At 37.5% G+C, this 23,309-nt stretch overlaps 4 protein-coding genes across 4 annotated transcripts; 3 read left to right on the top strand and 1 right to left on the bottom strand.

Moving 5' to 3' along the window:
* The first annotated feature begins 318 nt into the window (after positions 1-318).
* Positions 319-6,652, top strand: par-6 (partitioning defective protein 6). The gene is made up of 4 exons (XM_043420847.1): positions 319-1,223; positions 1,660-2,019; positions 2,296-2,574; positions 2,711-6,652. Exons 1-4 carry the CDS (start codon positions 1,164-1,166, stop codon positions 3,011-3,013), a joined length of 1,002 nt encoding a protein of 333 aa, XP_043276782.1. The 5' UTR covers positions 319-1,163; the 3' UTR covers positions 3,014-6,652.
* Positions 6,653-7,051: 399 nt separating this feature from the next.
* On the top strand, positions 7,052-13,616 carry LOC122412332 (myosin-7-like). Its single transcript, XM_043421803.1, has 16 exons — positions 7,052-7,258; positions 7,367-7,510; positions 7,619-7,984; positions 8,108-8,212; positions 8,317-8,385; positions 8,470-8,622; positions 8,774-8,929; positions 9,092-9,415; positions 9,490-9,730; positions 9,980-10,165; positions 10,281-10,710; positions 10,942-11,671; positions 11,741-12,154; positions 12,350-12,543; positions 12,819-12,894; positions 13,080-13,616. Exons 1-16 carry the CDS (start codon positions 7,052-7,054, stop codon positions 13,149-13,151), a joined length of 3,867 nt encoding a protein of 1,288 aa, XP_043277738.1. The 3' UTR covers positions 13,152-13,616.
* A 634-nt stretch (positions 13,617-14,250) lies between these two features.
* Positions 14,251-17,260, top strand: Dredd (Caspase-8 Dredd). Its single transcript, XM_043420846.1, has 6 exons — positions 14,251-15,371; positions 15,602-15,876; positions 16,080-16,275; positions 16,406-16,666; positions 16,811-17,118; positions 17,162-17,260. Exons 1-5 carry the CDS (start codon positions 14,807-14,809, stop codon positions 17,116-17,118), a joined length of 1,605 nt encoding a protein of 534 aa, XP_043276781.1. The 5' UTR covers positions 14,251-14,806; the 3' UTR covers positions 17,162-17,260.
* A 105-nt stretch (positions 17,261-17,365) lies between these two features.
* On the bottom strand, positions 17,366-22,299 carry LOC122412331 (sodium channel protein Nach-like). Its single transcript, XM_043421802.1, has 10 exons — positions 21,378-22,299; positions 20,789-20,995; positions 20,549-20,714; positions 20,319-20,470; positions 20,120-20,231; positions 19,327-19,633; positions 19,148-19,198; positions 18,666-18,837; positions 18,459-18,565; positions 17,366-17,547 (listed from the first exon to the last, which is right to left on the bottom strand). The coding sequence occupies exons 1-10, from the start codon at positions 21,533-21,535 to the stop codon at positions 17,366-17,368; spliced, it is 1,614 nt and encodes a 537-aa protein (XP_043277737.1). The 5' UTR covers positions 21,536-22,299.
* Between the last annotated feature and the right edge of the window lie 1,010 nt (positions 22,300-23,309).

The following is a 23,309-nucleotide window of genomic DNA, read 5'->3' as shown; positions in this document are numbered from 1 at the left end:
AGACAATAACTCACTGATGAGCGTCGACCATGCGCGGCCAAATTATAAAGTTAATAAATCGAGCGACACAAAGATGTATAAATTTCTAAATTGTTGTATTTCCCTCATCCGCCCGGTTGCGCCCGGTTCCCGGTTGTCGAAACTGCAAAGACGGCCGAGCAAAGTAGGTAAGATTAGAGAGCTTCCGTAGTTAGCCGCAACAAAAAAGCGCCACTCTGGAGAAACCTCGAGCCGGAAGTTGTTACTCATCGGTTTCATCGCTCCTATGTGTACTGCGTGTCGTCATATGCGTAATTGTACTTTCTCCCTTCTTTCCTCCATCGAAAGAATGTCTGACTGAAAGCCCCCTTCTCCCCACGTCAAGTTGTTAATATCTATACACACGCTCGGCGTTCGGTCCTACCTACACATTCTTCATACACATTATCATAAGTGAACAACGGCAATGTGGCACATGTATTAGCCAGAGGGCTTGAAGTGAAGAGAGTGGAAGAAAAAAATAATTAGTGAGAGTGGGATCGAAATGATCCGAATGTTTTGAAAATACGTAGTGCTCGTGGGTGGCTCCTGAAACCTGTACGTTTAAGAATACGCTTGTATTTGCATTGTATATGTATAAATATACATGTGTATATATACGTGTAAACAAGCGAGCCAGATTCCTGTAAAATACGTGATAAAGTAGTTCATCTAACGTGTATTTTTTTCAAGTTTTTACTCTTTTAATTACAACAACGGTATATTTTAATTTTGTTTCCTGAATGTCTGCGTTGCTTGTTTTTTTTATCTCTCACACAAAAGTGATTTGAAGTGAATTGAAATAGTGCATTGCCATAGTGGCGAAAAGTGAGTGTCGAAGGTGATTTTTTTATTTTACTTTAACGCTCAAGTAAGTGTTTCCTCAGAGAGCAGGTGTTCCTGACGTCACTCGCTCTAGGCACACGTTTCGCGAAAATGTCTGTTTTTTGATAAACTACACAAACACGATAAATTCATCGACAATTCATCCCGCTTTTGATTTTTCTTCGTCTTCGTCTTCTATCGTGTACGAACGTCGTGGTTGTTTGGAATCCCATTGACGCCCTCCCTTCTGTCACACACACGCTTCTTGCTCTACTCTAGAGACACACAGCTGTGGAATTTCTTTCGGAAAACAAAAAATCATGTCGAAGAGTAAACTCCATCATCACGTCGACGGCAGCATGGTTGCCGTTAAAAGCAAGGTAAATTTTCATCTCTATCGTTATTCTCTTCTGTCCTCAATCCAGAACCCCCCCATTTTTGTTATTGCTTCAGACGATTTTTTGTTACACAATGGCTTATAGTCTGCTGCATTCCTACGTGCCAAATTTGGTCTACAATGACTCATTGTTCTAATGCTAACTTTATATGACAATGGATTCAATTTTTGTGACAGCTAGAGTCAACTATTTTTAACCTATCAATGATATGCGATCCATATGCAAGTGTAAATACGAGTAGAAATATCATTCGAGAGGATTTTGAGGTTATTTTTGTACCTAACTTCCTTTTTTTTTCTTCAAATTACACAAAAACATAAGATATTTGTAATTTTCAGTCTTTATCCTTATTTCCTTTGCATGAGTGGTTGCAGTTTGTTTTTATATACTGAATTTTAGCATTTTTACGATTTTACAGTTCGATGCTGACATAATTCGATTTTCCATAAACCGCAAAGAGCCAATAGGATACGATGATTTTAGAAAGCTCTTAGCAGAGAGACACAACATTGGTCCGGAATTGAATTTTCTCATTTATTATACCGATCCAACGGACGGTGACCCATTACCTATAAACAATGACAACAATTTGGCAAGAGCTTTGTTAGCGGCAAAGCCATTACTCAGAGTATTCATAACGAGAAAAGAAGAGGGTATTGAGGAAATGAACGGCTATGGAACGTTGAAGCCAAAAAATCTAATCTCTAGTATTCTGGGAGGAACTCCTGGTAAACCGAAGCCATCTCTGGCTATTTCCAATCCGCAAGACTTCAGACAAGTATGTTTCAAAAAAATGTATCTAATAATTCATGGTTTCGAGGCCTAATTATGAAAATGTAATGGAAATGATTCTCAAAAAGATTTTGATTGAAGTTTTGATACGGAACACAAAATTCTTCATCCAATGGCTACGAAACAAACCTCATCGATAGTTAAGCGAATTGTATAAATATTTTCAAAATTTTTAATTATTCGAAACTAAATTTATTCGTTGTAAATCACTCACGATATTCACGCTTTGTTTTCGAATGAAAAATGATGTTTTCTCTTTGAGGTTTCGGCCATAATAGACGTTGACATCTTGCCTGAGACCTGTCGGCGAGTACGGTTATTGAAACACGGATCAGACAAGCCACTAGGATTTTATATAAAAGACGGCGAGAGTTTCCGCGTCCTGCCGCCTTCAGCTGGAGGTGGAATCGAAAAAGTTCCCGGAGTTTTCATTAGCAGACTCGTACCTGGTGGGCTTGCCGAAAGTACAGGCCTCCTTGCCGTGAATGACGAAGTTCTTGAGGTCAATGGGATTGAAGTTGCAGGGAAAACTCTTGATCAGGTAGAGTATCAAATTTTTGCCATCACGCTATATATTTTATCGGATAATTCCCGTTTTATTGCTGTTGAAAAATTCGTAGTGAAACATGAAGCGATTGGTGAAGCATCTCGTTAATAAAACTTTTTGATTCATTCAGGTAACGGACATGATGATAGCGAACTCGTCAAATTTGATAATAACGGTAAAACCGGCAAATCAGCGAGCCGCATTGGTAGCACCTCGACGCGGTTCGTTTTCGCGAAACAGTCAATTATCGTCAGGCAGTCATCAATCGACTCAGAGTGTAGCGACTGTTAGCGACGAGGATGCTGACGAAATCGTCGATCTGACAGGCGTTCCACTCCACGAGGACGTGCCTGGTTCGCAGCATCATCACACACATCATCACCACCACCATCACAACTTGTTTAGTCACGATCAAGGTGTGTTGCATCTGTGAAATAATGAAGGAATCGCCGAGTCGTTTGTTCGTCCTTTCAGTTTGGAAATAAGCCAAAAACAACAAAGACGGTATTTTTATAGATGAACTCGGGAAAAGAGAGAAAATACTTGAAAAACGACAATAACAGCGCTTGCTGGCAAAGAACTAGGAAGCAATAAAAAAATTGTCACGGACTCGTAGTTTGCATCGTTGAAAAGCAACAAAATTCTTTTTCGCTTTTAATTGACCTGCGGATACGAAACGATTGTTCAAATTATTTTGTTTTTATTTAGGAAACTCAGCGACCCTATTGACAAGAATTGTTGAGCAATTTGAAAAAAATGAATGCAAAAATATCGATCATTTTCGTCGCTCTGCAACGACGCGAACTGTGAGTTACGTAAATTCTGCCGTTATTCGTTATTTCCTCCGATCCGTTAACCGTGCCCCGTTGCATAAATATCTTGGAGCGAAACAGTTCGTTTTTCCTGTGGTACTAAAAAAATCTCGGCGTTGTTCGATTTGCAGATTTATTAGGATTGATCGAATAACGGAATTTCGGAAAATATTTAATCGGAAAATTAGAGACACGAAAAGAATAAATAACTTTGGATTCGATGATTCATTCGAAATTTTTATTTGTTTGGTCTCGATTGAAATACATGCTCGGAATTGGGGAGGGAAAAATATTACTCGTGGTATTATATGAATAATTTGTGAATTCATGGAATATGAAAGATGATTTAGGAGGGTTTTATGTAATTGTATCAGTATTTCGCCTTATTTGGGGTTTTAATAATTTTGAAATTTAGAAAAATAATGAAAGTCATTTTACCGTTAATTTCGTTCATGAAAAATTAAATTCTCGACTTCATCGCCCAAAACAATCAAAACTTCACGATGCAATTTTACACGCATGCGTGGGCAAATTTCGCAGGATTTTTTCGTTTCTACTTCGACATTAATTTCAATATTAAATAATAATACGTGGTTAGTTTCACCTTGATCGAATTTGCAAGCATAAAACTGTAAGAAAAATGAACTAAAACGTTGACGCGCCGAGCAAGAGAATAAATTAGCATTAAACGAATGACTGGATCAGAGTCCCGAGAATAAATTGCGTGGCAGCAATTTTTAACGAGTATTAAAAACGTTTTTTTACCCGTCAGTACTTAATTATCGTTTAACTCAAAGTGTACTTAAGAGAGCAAGCAGATATCGAGTGCGAAGGAGTAAAAAGAAAAGTAAAGAATAAAAAATACCGTTATTACGTCCACTGTTGTTATTCCGATGGGATTAGATCGACAATTGCGTCGTTGTAGTGAAATAATGAAGTGAAATAAAAAGAATAACGATTCGTTGTCGAGAGTCGTTGAAATATTTCTTCGAGCGATTTTTATAGTATCATATTGTATATACAGTGCATATATATTTCCGTAATTTAGTGAAAAAACGAAGAAAAAATAATGGTGGCAAGGTGGTAACATTTACCACATGTAAACGCGCGTTCGAATCGAGATTAGACACTCGATTGATTCACGATGATAAAAAAAAGTAAAGAAGCGTATAAAACGACGAGACAAAGACGAAGTATAACAGAGTCAGAAACGTGACTCGAATCCCAATTAAATGAAATTCGACGAGAGTATATGCGAAAGACGTTGCATTGTTATTCCTTATACCGATTAACGATTTTCTGCACATACATTCACAGCTGAATATTTCATTCGATCGTAATATCGCGTAAAGATTCGATCGTTAATCGAACACTTTGACTTTTCGTGTTGAATGAATGAACGATGTTGATGTTTTCCTGATGTTTATTAATTTTTTTAAATTTCCATATCTTCTGAGCCTCCTTGCAAATTGTTGTTAATGAATGTTACTCAAGTTTTTAAACCGAATAGGAAGTTTGTAAATAAATATTTACAAAAAATTGAATTACGATGGAAAAAAATGTTCGAACGATGACGAAGTTCCCGATTAAGTCTTTGTAATGGTAGAAAAAACAAGGTCGGTTATTACTTATTGACTAGTTTGCATTTGAACAGTTTCGTGGTAACTTATTGGCACCATTATTTGAAGTAGAAACTTGCAACTTCCGGAAGCCGCGACATTTATTGAGATATTTATTATTACAAGTTAGCGGGTACCGAGACTCGGATCGGAAGTCAAATTTTCAGGAGCGAATGAATGAGCAAAGAATCCTCGAAAACAATCCTCGTTCCAAGTTTCTACAATGCGATGTTGAATTATTACTGTTTTGGGAACACGACGATTTTTATTGCTCATACGTTATTAATTCGTTCACGTTCTCATCGGATATTTGAAAAGCGAGAAAGATTTAAGCACTTGCGTACTTAGCGTGTTGAAGTTTTCCAAGTTTAAAGACTCATTTTTTTTTTTAACTCAACTTTTTCGATATTTATCGTTACTACTGTTGTTGCGTGGGTGAAGGGAAGAAAATTCGTGGGTACTTTTTCTCCCTTTACGTAATACTATTACTGTCGTTCGTGTTATTGACAGCGAGAAAGACATTTTTTACTCAAAAAGAGAGTCCCACGAAGTCCGTAATTCTTTCATTTTTTCAATGCTCATCATGGCATAGAAATTGAATATTAAAACTCAAAGATTGGAGGCGTAGCCATGTTTTGCAAACGGAAGGTTGATTTCTATAAAAATGGAAGAATTACGAACGCTCGTGCGTTGGCAAAACTTGAGACGATGAAGCAAAGAAACAAAAAAAGGAAAAGTGCCTTTCTTCGAATCCGTTACTCTCATCGTCCAGAACAATTGATGTTCGACCTTCCGAGAGTTACGTGAAAAACTCGAATAATAAAAAAACTGAAAGATCGTTATCGTTGACATTCCAAACTCGTTCAATATTAACTCGTTTTTTACCAGAACGACGAAAATGCTCAAGTTCTTTCTGTCATTGTCAAATAAAAGTGTATGCGAATTTTTTCGAGGCCTTAAATCAGGGTGTCTACGACCTGAAAAAATCAAATTATTACTCCCACGAGTTTTAACGAGTGAATTTTCGATCCCATTACAAATATCAGCAGAAATATATTTCGGGCCAATGAAAAATCGACACTCGTGTGATATTTTAGTCGTCGGACGTTCTATCAGGCACCTTGACAATGTTCTTCTGCCGACATATTTACACGCGGCTGTACGATCGAAAAAAAACAAAATACGAAAAATACCATTAGTATTACGTTTTAGTATTATCAGTATACTATATATAATAGCAGCTACTAATGAAAATCTGAGGACAAAACCTTTGCAGCGATAATATTCACGAGTAATTTAACACCAAAAGAAAATCGAGATTTTTATTCGTGGAAAAACATTTACAAAACCTCGATTTGCCTCTCCGGAATTTGTCGCTGTCCAAACGTAAAATACTGAGAGAATAGAGGGCGTCCTCGAGTATCAAAAATTACTTGATATAAGAAAGCACCGAATTGACGATACAATTGTCTGTGTCGTCAGATAAGAGAACGCGACGAAACTTTTTGAGAATGTATAAAATTGAATTGTGAGAATATTTAGTAGCGTCATATTATGTACTGTTAGTATATATATATATATATACACACGATTATGTATTTCTTTCTAATGGCAGCTTATCAAATAAAATATTTTATTGTACACGATCGATCTTTACTTTCAAGTTCCATTTTAGTTAAGAAAAAATGCTTCGAATCATCGATATTATTTGATTTCTAATGGCACTGATTTAAAACGGATTTTGAAATGATTTTCTTGGATTTTTATTGAAATTTTCAAAAAAGTGTCAAACTTCAGGGTTATCGATCGATGAGATAAAAAACGAGGATCGACTATGGTTTTTGAAATAACATGGCGGAGCGAGGTGTTGTTTGATATTTCTTATGGTGGGGTAATGACTTATGGGACATTTCGAGACGCGTTATCCGGGATGGATGATCATCGAGGTGTTTTATAATCCGGCGTATCGTACTGAACTTCTTTTTTTTTTTTAACCGGACTCTCGATACGTTGAAAGAGTGATATTAAGCGAATGATAAAATGTCCTACGCCGAACACGGCTCTAGAATATTTCTGACGGGACAATTCAACCCGAATCCTCTCTTGAGATATGGCGAATACGTCACGAGAAAACGGTCCGAGGGGCGCCTTAAATTATTCGATTCCTGCTCGGATCTTCGAGCTTGGAGCCCACACGCGATCGACAATTGTCGTCATTTTCGCGAAATCATCGAGAAACGCACACCGGTTTGTAGATTTATTATTTTTTCAAATTCTCTAACAAATTTCTAGAGACTTGAAGTCATTGTTGAAAATGATCGGATTTTATTAATTCTTCGTTTTTTCTTTTTACAGTCTGGAAGAATCGTACCTTACGACGTTCTGATCGAAAGCCTCATCATAATGGGACAAACGGAGCTGGCTTCGGTTCGTCGCCAATTGGAAAAATACAAATCTCTTCGTCTTACTCCGGATCAGAAAAAACAACTCAGAGCTATGGTAAGTTTTTCTATGTTACGAAAAAAACTTTTTTTCACATTGTATATTTTTCGTTTAACCCGAAAATTGAGGTTTTTAATTCAATTTTATCGATTTAAAAATTTTCAGGATTACTCGAGCGACGTACAAGCGGAAACGAGCGCGACAACGATTTCCCAAGAATCAAGAATCGTTGAGGACGAATCCGGGATTCCAAAACGGCCTGGAACTCCCGCACAATCGATTTGTAGCTCGTCGAGCAATTTTCAGGACATCGAAATTGACAGCAGCTCGTCCACCGACGATAATTCGGGCAGCCAAGAAGCTTTCGATTCTTCGGGAACGTACCACGATACCATCAATTTGTCAAACCAACGATCGAGACAAGAGTTCAGATCGGGCAATCGCTCTTCACGGAGCTACGAAAAAGAAGATCATCACAAAGTCATTATCAAAAAGGATTCCGAGATTATTGCACTTAATCACGAACTTGCTGTAAGTTTCTAAAACTTCTAACATCAGTGAATGAATTTTATAGCATCATCACGAATATAGTTTATTGAGAGAAGGAAATGTCTTCTTTTCTCTTGAATTGAGCAATAAATCCTCGGATTTTAGGCAAAGAAAGCTGAGCTTGAAGAAACGCGAGAATTTTGTCAAAAACTTGAATCCGCTCTGAACGAAAAAATCCATACGATGGAGAATATGAAAAAAAATCTAAAAGTTAGTTTCATTGTTTTCATAAATATTTAATCGAAGTACGATAACGAGTGTGGAGAAGGATTTTTCGGACGGATTGTAAAAACGTTTTGCTGGATTTGTTTCAGAACTCCCAGGAAAAATTGGTCGGTGTGACCAGTCACGTTCACGAACAAATAGAAGAGTGGAAGATGAAAGTAACCGTTTTGATTATAAAATTGAATGAAATTGGAAATTGTTTTTCTCCATAATTGAGGTCCATCATTTTGATTGTCCAACAGTTTTACGAGTCAAAACGTGTAGTCGATCATTTTAGGAGTACGCTGGTTGAAAAATCGCAAAATTGTGCCGCCCACGTACAAGAAATTCAGACCCTACGAGCACGTTATCAGGAAGCTGAGAAGTTACGAGAGGAGAGAGACTCTCTTCTGGAAGTTAGAAAAATTTTGCATTTCCATTCGACATCTTTTCGAGATAAACGAAAATAACTCAATACTAGAAATGATTCTTATTCGTTTGGAGTGATTCTTCGACATCTGTAAAAATTCGATCACATAAAAATATTGATTATTTCTATGCCGACAGAAAAAACTGGACGAGCTCCGAATCGTGTCATGTCAGAAAAACGACTTGATGATACTGAATAAACAACAGGCTATTAATCTTGCCGATCAGGAAGACGAGATCAATCGGTTGTTGGTGTACATCAAACAGAACCAGGCGAAGCAAGACAAACAAGAGGCAAGGACTTTCGCACGAGATTTTTATTCACACTCAGTCATTCAATGTACTTTTGTTCCGTACGAACTCAACCATAAGTTCAGGAGCGGAATCTCAGCACTTTGAAGTTGAAGGATTTTCACGCGAAAGAGCATTGATAGAATTGTGCATTATGACGATTAGATGAGACTGAAGAACGAGCTTCATCAATTGCGTTCCGAACTCGAGGCGAAAACCAGTGTTCTATCACAGCTGGAGACCCATCAAGTAACAGTGAGAACGGATATCAGTCCGACCGGAAGTTTGAGCCGAGTGGAAACATCGGAAATTCTCAAATTCAAAAAAGTTCTGGAGGAAGATTCTCGAGCTGTGGAGAAAGAGTTATCGAGACGCGCTGCTCATAAGAACGATTATCATCGAGACGAAGAAATGGCTTCGAGGCTGCAGCAGACAATGGTTCGCACGAGCGACGGGCCAGCTCAACGAGAAAAGCAACATTCCCACCAAGTAATTAAAACGATCACAACGATTCTTTGTAGCTTTTTTTATTTTCATATTCGGAGTATTTCGAAATTTCGAAGGACCTGATGGAGTGTACCATTGAAAAATTGCCTAAGCAAGTATCCGCAACGAAAAACTCCACCGAGGAAGAAGTTGTCAGAGAGGAAAAAGTCTGTACGGATCTCAAAAATGCGAAGGGAACCTTACAAAGACTCGTCCTCGAATTAGAGCCATATGTCGAGGAACGTCGAGCTCTTAGCGAAGAAATTAAATGCTTGAAAGAATCTTTAGAGTCTGTTAAACGAGATTCTAAAGCACAAGGTATCGAATTTCATCTCGAAACCCAAGAATTCGGTAATCCTGGGAAAACAGACTCCAGTGTCGCCTATTGAAATGTGCTGGGTCTACGAGACCCGATCAACTTACAGATCTCACCCAAAAAATGGCTTAGCAAACATTTTTTTTACCCACGAACCAGATTTTGGTCTCTTAGACCCAAACGTGTATGGGCTCAACTATTGCTCCATTTCAAAAGAATTACTAACGACAATTATATTCACGTTTTTATAGATGTTAAAATGAAGAAACAACAATGGGAGGAAGACACGAGGAAAATAGCTCATTTGGAAAACTTGCTGAAAGAGAAAACGCGTCAAGGAACTGACGACGAAATGGACAAAGAAATTGACAAAGTACTCGCGATACATGTGAAACGTTCGATCGAAAGATTGACTAAATTGTCATATGGACTCAAAGGTGAAGCGACGGAAAATATTCTTTTCGTTAAATTATTGATTTCTTTTTCTTTTCATTCGATTGAAAAATATAACCTGCTGCATTTTAAACGTTGAACACTGTGATTCTATCGAAGGAGCTGGAGATGATCTGGCGAAGATACGCGATGAGGTCGAGATTCGAGAATCGGAAATCGTCAAATTGAAGGAACAAGTGAAATTCCACGTTTCACGTGGCCAAGGAGACGAGGCTAACACCGAAAAATTTAAAGAAATCGTCAAGTTGAAAATTGAAAAAAAACACTTGACCGACGAACTCAGGGACCGCGAGGAGTCACTGAAAAAAACTAAAGATGAGTTGCAATCCCGGGACTTCGAACTCAGGGGCTTGAAAAAACAGAAAAATGATCTCGCCGCTCAGTACAAACAAGACATACAAAAGATTCAGAAACATATTGAGACCATCAAAAAAGAGAGAGACGGGTTTGCTAAAGAAAACGAGGGACTGAATAAATCGGTTGCGATATTCAACGATCTCGTTGCTGAAAGCGACGAACTGAGGGCCAAGTTAGTTCAGCATTTATTCATAGTTTCTATTCGCCTTTTATTTCCAGCTGGTAATCTTCAGAGTCACTTTTGTCTTTAGGATCATTTTTGCAATGTTCATTTTCATTGGGAGTAGCAGCAACACGATTTATAATGTGAAAATTATTAATTTATTCAGTCGTTATGATAAGTAGTCGAAAGAATTATGACCAATTCGAGTAACTTTGAATAAAATTCAAAATTGACCCGCAGGCTGGACGCACTGCAAGTTGAGAATGCAAAGTTGATAGAGGAGAACACGAGTATGCTAAAGCGTTGCGAGGAATACGAGATTCGTCTCTTAGATTTTTCGGAAAAAGAAATGCAAGCGAAGGCAGACTTGGATCGTGGGCAATTGAAGCTCCAACAAGAGACGGCGAAGTACGAAATGGAATTGGAAGAATTGCGAAGAGAGAACGAGCAGTTGGTGGAGCAGTCAGAGGCGACGAAATCGAGAATTTCAGAACTGACGAAAGAGCTTGAACAGTTGAGAGAAAATAAAAAAACCTTCAACCAGATGGACAACATTTGGTTGGAATTGTCGAAATTGGGAGAGGACAAGGAAGCATTGGACACCAGAGTGACTAGACTAAGAAGGGACTTGGAGAGTCATCAACGCACCAATGACAAGCTGGAAAATGATTTGATGTGGCAAATTAGTGATAATGAGAAAGTGCAGTTTGCGATAGAGAAATTGAAAGACGATATCGCTATAATTACTAACGAGCAGTCGTTCGATGGTACAACAAAAAAATTGCTGGCTACGCTGCCCAATAAAATATCCGAAAATCTCGAAAAATTGAGCAAACAGCTGAGCACGAAAGAATCATGCGGCGGAATCACTGAGTGGAAGCACGAAATGGAAGACATAAAAGAAAAATCGATGGAGGATAAAGCGTTGATGGGAAAACTACACGAAGAAATTCTATCGTGGAAAAAAAAGGCAAGAGTTAACGATTGATTGTGTTCTTTTTTTCAGAGTTAATGGAAAACATTTTTTGCAAATTGACAGATCACTGAGCAGGAGGAAAAAATAAATGCTCTGGAAGCTGCAAATGCAGATTTGTTGAACCAGTTAAAAAATACTGAGAGTTCGAACAAATCCCAAGCTGATTTATCGAATGAAATCAAGAACAAAGAGCAGGAGATTGAAAAATTAGCTCGAGATGTCGAGTTCAAAAATGGAGAGTTGAGAAACTTGAATGAAAAAATTGAATCTTTGGTCAAAGAGAAAAATGAGATGTGCAACGAATTGAAGGTCGAGCAAGAAGTACGAGGGAACCTGTTGAAAGATGTCCAACAAAAGTATAATGAAAGAATCAAAGTTTTGGAGGCTCGCCATGACGACAGCATTAAAAATTTTTTAGCACAGCAGGAAGAGCTCATGAAACACAACGGAAACGTTCTTGATCCGGAATTGCTCAAAGTAGGTGAAGACAATTAGACCAACGATCGATTATTTCTATAATTCAATTAACCAATGAACAATTTGAATCAAGTGATTGAAATTATTCGAATTATTTGGGGTCCATGTTAAGATCTGGAAAAATTGATATGAATTTTATGACTTTAAAAATCAGAAAAAAAATAATGATCGTTTTTTTTCAATTCAATGCTACAGTCCTTGACGACGAAAGAATTGACTGATCTGCATAAACGACTTTGCGCCCTAAGTCCATGTGAAAGTATCGTCGATGCCGCTACCAAAACTCGGGCTCTCAACGACAAGCAGAATCAGGAACTACAACTAAAGGAGAAACTCCACACGGACACGTTTCACCGGAAAAATGAGTACGAGAAAGAGTCGCTAATCGGGTATGAAAAATACAGTCGTTACTATCAACAGAATTCTGACTGCTCTTCCACCGATTTTTCGGCAGGAATCGATGAATCCCAAGCTTCAAGTGGATTCGCCGAAAAAACTGAGATTCGACTTTTTTGGGTGAAACTAAGCTTTTTTCAGCTGGGGTGGAAACTTTCACGTCACTTTTGCGTTTTGGGTAGATCAATCGAAACCTTGGGTTGGGACTCAATTCTTACCCGTTGGGTGGCTTAAGCCAGTATTTGACGATGTGAACTTTTATTTTTAGGCGATACGTTTACGAGCGAAGAAACTTTGACGACGCGAAATACAAATCCGTGGAAACGTCATATGATAATAATAACGTAAGTTTTATCAAAAAAATAATTCTCTTTTTAATCCGAGAATAGGAATATCTGTGAGCAAATCATTTTAAAAATTGAGATCGTTTTCGACTTTTTTACAACTATAGTCATGATAACTCGAAGCCTCAAATCTACGCTCGAAACAAAACGCTTTTACCAAAAAGTCATAAAATTATTTGTTTCAGGTGATGACGCGGAAGAGAAAAAACTTTATTCAAGAATGCGCAGCGAAGCACAAGTACGATATTAGCCATTGAGTTTCAGTCTCCCGGAAAATGCAACTCGAAAAATATGATTTTTTTAATTCAATTATATCGGGACTGACGGTCAGTTAAGTATTGTGGAACGTTTGTATATGAATGTACGTATTTTTCATTTATACGTCGAAAGTCGTAAGGCTTCGAGTTAATTAACATTTTTTACGGATTAAAAGATTTACGTGAGATTTAGTCGCTGATTATTTAGTTTCTTAAATAAATTTAGGTTTAACGAACACATTTTTTCCAACGAAGATCGTCGCCACAGAGATTGGTAGAAAAATATCAAAAAATTCGGAAGTATTCCGTTTGATATTACGATAAATTCGTTTCTTACTCTGACTCAGAATCGTATATTTTCCTGCTTAAAAGATGTAAGCATGCCGGAATAAAAATCGTACAAACTCGGTCGCAACACGGTTCTTTCAGAACCATATCTACCGAAATTCGATATTCTACTAGAAACGCTCGTAACAAAATTCATTTACACCCGAAAAATCAACTCCCGTAATCATCCAATTAAATGTAAATTGTTAACAGCCTTTATCAAAAATTAAAAAAAAATAGTAACTAAAATATATTAATATTAAAATATTAGGTTGTCACCAATAATGTATAATTTAATTTGATGATAGTAATTTTTTTACGTATTTACGTTTTACGCGTCTATACGCTTGGTCGCTTGGACTTTGGCCCATGCAGCAGCCGGAGAGAATCCATTTCGTAGTTCGTAGCAGGATAAATTTTTTATATCACGCGGTACGTAAATGGACGCTTTTGCGTACGCTTCGCGTACACAAAACCCCCATTTCCGCACCTCGTAATATAAAATTTCGTATAACACGCGTACGAAAAACTTTTTCGTCCTAGTGTTATAATGTACTATTCCTTGCCACCGTGTCAAACCGCGTACTGTACAATACTGTCAAATAAGTGAGGTAGCTACGTAATATGATAGACAATTTATGTAGTAGAAATGTTTTCTGGTAGATATGTTACGTGGTAAACATTTAAAAAAAATTATATTTATTTTCAGTTTTCATTAGGAATCCACAAAAAATTTCAGATATTCCTGCTCCCCCCAATGTTTACAAGCGACGCTGTCGGTGATGTTGAGAACTAATCGACGAACTTTTTTTTTTTGTTTTGTTTCGCTCCATGCATCGTAGGGTAGTGTCGTAGCAGTGTGTAGTGTGTTTTATCGCTATTTTTATTTTTAAATTTTCCGTCACTCAATCGGCGTGTCCAGTTCCATTGATGTATTGTGGTGCAGGAAATCCCAGAAACTAAAACGTGATACGTGGAATTGTCGATAAAGATTTCTGATTTTATCGGTACTCGAGTCTATAATTTCGCCACTTATGCTGCACGAAAAATATAATACGTACATATTAGCGGATCTAAACGCAACAAAGTTATTTACTCCACAAAGTGGTGATTCTTTTTAAATGGAAAGCAACGCATTAGTGTTTTTTATGCTTAAGCAACAAGACAAATCGTGTTTTAAACGATTGGCATTATTACGCATAGGCCCCCGTTTTTTGCGCTCACTTCATGGTGGGAAAAAAAAGTTCAGTGCAACTTGTGCGATTTAACAAATTAAAAATGTTTTTGTAACAACTCTATTGTTTGATTTCGGTTATTGCGTCGAAAAAATGAGCGTTTTACACAAAAGCAGTTGCACCGACGCTCTTCTCCACAAAACAACCATGAAATGTATCGAAGGTAGCACGACACTGAACGCCAAAATATTAGAAAAGGTGGAAAAACAGCTGGAGGAATTTGAAAGAATTTCCATACTTTTTCTTATAAGCGCAGATGACCCAGATGCTCGTTGCAAAATTCATAGTTATTTCAGTAATCTCAAAGACAAATCTAATATTATCGGACGATTTGTTCAAAACAACTTTGACTTATGGTCTGAGAAACTGCTGGAAGCATTATGCATCATAAAAAATAAAGAAGTTTTGCGAAACTTGGGATTTTCTCCAGACCATATTATAAAGAAATTCCTGTGTAATGTTGGTACTTATGCCTGCAATATTCATCCGATTTCCAAGGCTTTGTACAACCTATTCGAAGCTCTTGATTCCCGGAAAGGGAAGTTATTATTGGAATGCGTTTACAATGATGGAATAAAAAGGCACTACCAAGATCATTTTTATCTTGAACTACACGCTCTGCAATGGATCGATGCAAACTACATAACTGTTTTACCAGGTATGGTTAAAAATACTTGGATAATTGCAAGTCTTTACTAAGTAGAAAAACCTTGAATGTGCAAGACGTATTTGTTTGATCTTGATCTTTTGTTTTTATTAATAATTCTCAAAACTTGACATACTGTTTTATTATCATTATTACTTATTTTTATTCTATTTCTCATATTGTATCTGCTTTTGTGTGAAAACTGCAGTGACACGCATACATCATGTTTTTTTTATCTCCAGGTGGTGGGGGAAATCTAAATAATCTTCTGAAGCATTTGAAGAAAATAGATTGTGTCAGAGCCATTTATTTGGACATAGAAAACTTTTCTGAGCCTCAAGAATCAAGGAATGTTTGTCTTGCGGAAAAAAAATGCTCATCTAATGCTTTGGTTTCTGTTGGGGATAGTGTTTCCAATGAAACCATGCATGAACACTCAACGGCCAAGTACACTATTAAAAGAGGAAAGTGCCTGATAATAAATGAAGAAAATTTTCATGGAAATGTAGAAAACCAGGTACAGAGCTTCATTGTATTGGCAAATTTCTTTTGTAATTTTTATTGCTGTGTAATAGGATCGACAGTTTACTTCAGACTGAAAGATACAGAAAGAAAATAAAACAGAACTCACTCTTGCGTTCTAAAATTCAGTGAATGCTCTTTGTTTTTCTCTTGTGTCTATGCAAAGAATCAGCTCATAATTGTTCGGTTTTATTGCAGTATGAAAAACGAGAAGGAAGTAGAAAAGATGGTGAGAACATTCAATGGACGTTCACTAGAATGGGATTTGACGTTACAATCCTTAATGACTTGACTGAACAACAAATCAAGGAGGTGCTCAAGAAACAGTCCAAGGATTTTGAACATCAGAATTATGATTGCTTAATTGTTGTGATTTTAAGTCACGGATTTGAAGGTATCGGAGATTCGATATACTTGTGGTGGAATCCTAACATTTGCATTTGAAATTCAATTTTAAATTTTTTCTGCTACCAAGTGATAATTACCAATGAATTAATGTTTTTTATTTGGATTATTGGTCGCAGGAGGAATTGTTTCCGCAGACAGCCAAGAAGTTCCCATAAAAGTGATTGAAGATTCAGTTTGTACTGTGAATTTGAGAGATGTCATTAAAATATTAATTGTTCAAGCTTGTCAAGGAAAAGTGTTGGGCGATGTTTCGCAAAACTCAGAATTGGCATTAGATGGTCCTTCAGATGGATCCAGAAATATTTCGCGGTTTCGAAACTTTGCAATATTCATGTCGACCATGAATGGTTTCAGTGCCATCCGTCACAAAGAAGAAGGTAGGAATTTGTCTCGTATCAAGCAATTTTTTATCCTGATGAATCGTTACAGATTACAAATGCGTTATAAGGCTCGAAAAGAATTGAAAACTTTTTTCATTCAAATATACTTCTAATTGATCTGTTTTTTAATTTTTTTCCCAGGTTCCTGGTTCATCCAGGCGATCTGTGAGGTTTTATCGACTGGTGAAAGTCTATCGGTCTCCGAATGGCAAACGAGGGTGATAAACATAGTCCAAGAAAAAGTTGGTCGCGTCAACGATTGTAGAACGACATCCCAGATACCCGAGTTCAAGACGAGACTTAACACTCAAGTCTATTTTCCTCGCTATAAGGAGGAAAGTGGAAAGAAGGAGGAGGAAAAGGCAGGAGACATGGTTGCATACTTTCCTTGTACGAAAAATATGCAACCACTTCAAGCCTCCGTTTTAGACCTTCTCAAAAATTATTAATAGAAAAACTCACTCAGAGTTTCACAATGTAAGACATTGTGAGTCCGTGATTAAAACGGTACGTCCAGCGAGTGGGAAAATCACGAAAAATATTGGATCGGAATTCAGGTTTTTTTTCAAAATATTTTATGTTTTCAAAGAACACGTCGTAAAGACGAAAAAAACTTACATTTACGAACGAAAAGAAATTCTTTTTCATGAGCTTAAGTATAATTGTGATTTTTGAGGGTTGTTTCTTACGATATCATCAAAATCTACGTCGCTTCGTTGTTTCGCTATCGAAGTTCAACTTTTCAATGTTGTTCGTTTTTTCGACTTTTTTCTTCATACAAGCATCAGCTATGACGCGTATCACGAAGAAATATATCAGCTCATACCCTGACATGAGACTGAAGCCTGCGAATAAGCCCAATAAACCACCGAACGAGGCTGTAAAACAGGGAGTTGTTGAAATTCGAATAATTATTGTGATCCAGTTGAGTCAAATTTATGCTTGATGCATGTGTAGAAAAATATTCAAATATTTTGATATTTTCTACCGAAACAAAAAATATTGTGATCGTTCCTATGTATCACAAGCATTAATTTCTATTCATGCAGTATTTTTTGTGCATCGATTAGTTAAGGGTGAAAAAAGCTGCCTGATATGTGGCAACGACTGCAATTAAAAATGCAATTTTCATCATTTCTTTTCCATAATGACAGAAAACCAATAAAACATTGGATTCAAAAGACTAAGTAGAGGGAAAGCAAATCGTGAAAATTTCAGGAATAATTGCGATCCAGTTGAGTCAAATAATTGCTTTAGTTTACGTAATTAAATAATTCAATATTATTACATCCTCCACACACGAAGAGAGAAGATAGTTGAATATTTACTTACGTACTCTAAGCTCTAATTCATTCGCAATAGTTATGAAAAGAGTTATTTACGATTGAAGAAACTGCTAAAACTTGCAAATATTGCAATTTTTATCAAGTGTGAATAAATTCATATTTTTTCTTAAAGAAAGGCTTATGAACCCAAAATCTTTTCTAATAATCCAAAATATTCGGATCGCCAATCAGCTCACGATGAAGTTCCGTGTTCTCATAGACCGAATGGATTATAGAAACAGTTATGAAAAAGCGCAGTTTGGAATTGTGCATTATATGGTTCATGCCTAAGATTTTTTCACACGAGCCTCAATTCTAAATACCTCAATTACAATTTAAGAAACATATGAAAATAATATTTTCTCATAACAAATTTTCATTGAAACAGGTTTTAAAATGAAAGTGCGGGAGTCGTTGTCCAGGGAAAACTCATGAAACGATTGAATTTTCGTTGGATTACTCACCGAAAACATTTCGCCAGTTGTAATTGGCGTGTCGTCGATACTGGATCGATACTAAATCACTGAAAAAAACGTGGATCATGCTGCCGTTCGGTACTGCTTTCGACTCTCTGTTTGAACCAAAAACAAACAATTAGCAATTCGAGGCAAGTTTCGAAAGCGTTCGAGTTTGAATTTGGTACTTGCACTTCTACGGCACCGGTGTAATACCCTGATCGGTCCATCATACCGACCGATGACTCGATCGGATATCGAAACAACACGCAATCGGGCATACATCCGCAAGGTCGATTTTTACCGTAATTTTTTTTTTTTTCATCCGTCATCGACGAAATAGTTTCACTCGTGAGAACGACTCCCGGCCACGATGTTTCGTACCAAGCTGAGAATTTTATACATTTTTTCAGATATAGAAATATTCATTTATGAAAACTGAATGTACGTGTCAAAAATTGACATTTTTTTGAATGTCATTCTGTCAGCAGCAGTTGAAAAGAGACTTTTTATTTTGAAATGTAACTAAAAACTGCTTTATTCAGAATTTCATTCGAAAAAAATGAAGTGAGTTTGTGGATAAACAAACTCGAAAATGAGCACAGAATAAAAAGAAAAGATTTTTTAATTAAATGACGATTAATGCCCCGTTGATTTCCTTTTTCATGGGAAGCCAGAGGCAAGACAGGCGTACTTACATTTATATTCGTTTAAGCATTTGACGTCGTTGAGGTCACAGACTCTTGTGCCTGGGGGAGAATCAACAACGTTGAATCCCAAAATTTAGTTATTCGGAATAAAGAAAAAATTCGATTGATAGACACAAAAATTAGTGTTTTGAGCAAAGAAAGGCCTTGAATAATGAAAATTTGATGACCTTGCTGAGGATAGTAGTAAGGAATGCATTGGCATTTTTCCTTGATGGTGGCAGCTCGACACGCTGCCAAACAATTCTTGTACGTATATTTTTCGTACGTTAAATTCATTAGCATAATGTCATAATCGTCTCCTATTTGTTTCTCCTCGCTGAAAATACAATCTCGTGTTTTGACGGAGAGACTTTTGACCTCTTCGGTCGAGTACGTTTCCTCCGGTGAAATGCTCACGAACATTTGACTGTTAAGCCCCACGAGCTTGTTTTCTGCGTTGTGGTCAGGGAAGTCGTAAGGGTAGTGAACCATCAGCTATTTTTGTCATTAATACGTGAGTGCCAAAAACGAGAAAAATTGGTTATTCGATTTTCGAGTGATTTTTCGACGGCTATTCGTTCTTTTCTTGCGTGTACTGCCCAAACGGTTGAAGATAGAGTAAAAGTCTATGGGACCAATTTTGTAGAGTATGAAATTTCCCACGGAAAAGCTCCAGACGAGATTTTTCTATCTCCAGTAATTCACTTCTTAAATCAAATTTCAGAAATTTTTGTCTCATCAGTTCTTAGGTCTGGAGCAACCGGAGATAGAAAAAAATCGTTCAAGTCTTTTTTCTTGAAAATTCAACGTTCTACAACTTCGATCCTCTACTCTTTTGCTGTATCTCCAACCGTTTCGGTCGTATTCGCAACCAAAGGACGCACACTTTCCAGTTTTAGGGCTCAATGACTCCTCAGGCAGGAAATTGATCAGAAAACCTGCCGAGTGTCCAAATTTGATTAAAATCAATTCGAAGCTTGCCTTGACTCCGTAAGAGCCCAGAATCGTGGCTGCATAGTCGTTCGCATCGGGATTAACGAACACGGTAAGCCCCGTTTGATAACCACACGCGGTCACTCGATACGGTTCAATTCTGAAAATATCCAATCTTTTAACTCAATTCCTCTCTCACTTACCGGTACAGCAACACTGAAATGGTGATGTCTGAAGTTTTTTTTACGTAGATTGCTTCCTCGGATCCTTCGTAGTCAGGTAATTGAAACTGCAGCAAGCTCCTTCGCGAGAATAACTCGGTACGAAGAGATCCGAGCAGTTGGTCCAAGTCCCTTTCCACTTGCAGCCCAACACGAGACTCGAACAGTTTTGTGTGACCTGAAAAATCGACCGATCCTTTTCAAATCAACGCTCTCATGATTCATCGCTATTTTCACTGTTTCAGCTCGCTCTCACCTCTTCAATGACTTTCTGAATGCTGTAATTGTTGTCGTCGAAAACGCTTTGCAGTCTGGTCAGATTATCCTGCACATCCTCATCGTGGATGCCCGGATTCAGGAGCTCGTTCAATAATCCCATTTGCGAAAGGATGAAATCGGCCGTCATATTGTCCGAGAGCACTCTGATTGTTAAGACGAAATTTTTTTTTTAAATTCGTTGGAATTCCTCGAAATTCCTCATTGAAATAATTCTTACAAGTGCTGAGAAAATTCTCTCGCTCGACTGAGAGAAACACGATTCATATTGCAAATCGTCACCGCCGGGAATGGATAATTCCAAATCCCACGGTGCGTGGATTCGATCACGGTCACGGTTGGCCTCGCCGAATTGTATTGCCACGCTATCCGCATCAGTTCACCGGCGCAGGTCAGAGACGTCCCTACTATTATGGCCCAAATTATTCTGTCAAATAATTTCAAAAAGTCTCAGAGCCTTTTCGTTAACCATTTACATGAGAAATACGTCGTCAGGAAGACTTTATACGAATGAATTTAATTGAGTACGAGCAGAGCGTAAATCAATAATCGACGATCGAATTTACTGATGAATCAGTGGTAGAAGACATTGAATGAAAATAATTAAAAACTGGAATGACTCGAGTCACATTTTTTCAGAATTTTTCTCATTTTTTTGTGAAAATATGAAAAACAATTATTGAAAAATCGAGAGAAATGAAAAACTGTGGAACGAAACCTTTGATGTTTCTTCTGTTTATTCATTTTGGTAGAGTTTTTCGAGCGTTCGGAGTATTTTTCCAAATAATTGGATTTTTTGATCACTTTACCTTTCGATTTTCGAGCGGTGGCTCTGAGCAACGTATTTGTAACCGTGTAAGCCAGTCCCGAGACAAAATGCCTTGGCTTGTTTCTTCAGGACGTTTTTCCACCGCTGGCTCTTCTTTTTCACCGTATTTTTTTGTATTTCTTGAGGGATTTTAGGCATCCTCGTACGGGAAACAAAAAGTTAGTTGACGGGTTGAAAATGCGTGGTAGAAGGGAAGCGAGCGGAGGCTGCTTCCTCGACGTTTGCAGGGTGCGAACTGTCGCACCAGTTGTTCACGATTATCGTATTTAGAGGATGTCGTGCGCGTGAACAATCGACGTCATAAAATATTCAAGGGACCTTCGTGCAATCGCTTCGTGACACGAATCGTGGAATCTTCCTTTTCAAAAAAGGAAGAGGCACGAAATGCGTCGTCACCCGATCAATTTTCCTCCAGGTTCGTCCAGATTATTTTTTTATTTTCTCGATCAATCAAAGCAGTTGATAATCAGAGCGTTTTCTCTCGTCATTTCGACCGTATTTCTCCCTCCATTTTCGAAAAAATATCTGAATACTGCGGAAATTCATATTTAAGAAACAAAACAAAGTTTCAAAAAATCAAACACAAATTTATGGGGCAAAATTTTGAATTATTTCATTTACAATTTTGAGTCTTTAAAACGGTGCCTTATGGGAGAACTCACAATAACATTAATTGTGAAAAAGTTGTACGGTGTTGGAGCTTCGGAAAAGTTTATATCTCGCGAAGAAAATTTATCACAGATTCCGTTTCTTTAAAAAAAAAACATTACCTTACGGGGCTTTTAAGACTGAAAACATGAAAAAACTTGCTGATTGAACTTGTTCCTTTTTTCTCGGTGCGGTTATATACCGTTATGAACTTTCTTCCGCACAATAAAAATGTTCCCTATTTTATGTGTATTTAAGGTGTCAGTCTCAATAATTGACTAGTCAAATTGAAGTATAAATTTTATCTTTCGTGATATTTTTATAGCACTTGATTACGTTCTTGTGATAAAAATATTCTCAGTGTAAGTGTTTATTAATTTTATTAATAATTTATACTTCAATTAAGTCAACACAAAGTAGTCGCTAACTCGACTACTCACAGAACGGCCAAACTACTTGGAATCACGATTTTTAGGTGTAAAAATGAAGTAATTAATACAAATTTATGAAGACCGTCAATGAGTGCGGAGTGTCATGAAAATATGACGAGGAGAAAGATTTATGTGAGGAAATGGTACATCGGAAAGGTAATGACGTGTGCGCTTCGTGAATTTTGTTCGACACTTTCCCCTCTCGGTCTTTCTCTTCCTCTTCGTGTTTCGTACTTTATCTGTCCTCCTCAAACTTTTATTAATGACACTTGCTGAGTCAGTAGGCGAGGAGAACTTACGCACATATATTTATACGATGTAGCTATTCGGCGAAGGAAGAAGTTGGACGGTGTGTCGCGTAGGCGGCATCTTCAAAGTTTAATATCCGAACAACCGAGTCACTCGGCCGTAGCTAGTCAAGAGCCTACAACTTTCGAGAGTAAGTTGAGTACATAGCGTAGAAGAGCAAGTTATATTGCCTCGTATCTATCCGCGAATATTGTGCCTTTCCTTTCGATATTACCACGCTCCTAAATCAAATTCAGTCTCCTCCGTCCTTTGGCCCCCGGTGCCATTTGGCACGAGATAATTTTGGAGAAATTTACTCCAAATGGACCAGTCGATGAAAATCTGATCCCACGAGAGCGAGTTAGAGAAAATCGAATTTTCGGAAGCTCGAACAGGACGAAATTCTTTTCATAATTCTACTCCATTGGAACAATTTTTCCATTGGATCCAATCGTTTAAGTGCTCGTATCAAAGTACGAGAATAGATCAACGAAGGAGCCTCGTTTTTTCATTTTCCATTCGAGCATATTGACTGTCGAAGTGTT

Source organism: Venturia canescens, chromosome 6 (assembly GCF_019457755.1).
Source record: "Venturia canescens isolate UGA chromosome 6, ASM1945775v1, whole genome shotgun sequence".
Lineage (NCBI taxonomy): Eukaryota > Metazoa > Arthropoda > Insecta > Hymenoptera > Ichneumonidae > Venturia > Venturia canescens.
This window is presented reverse-complemented; position numbering and strand designations above follow the sequence as displayed.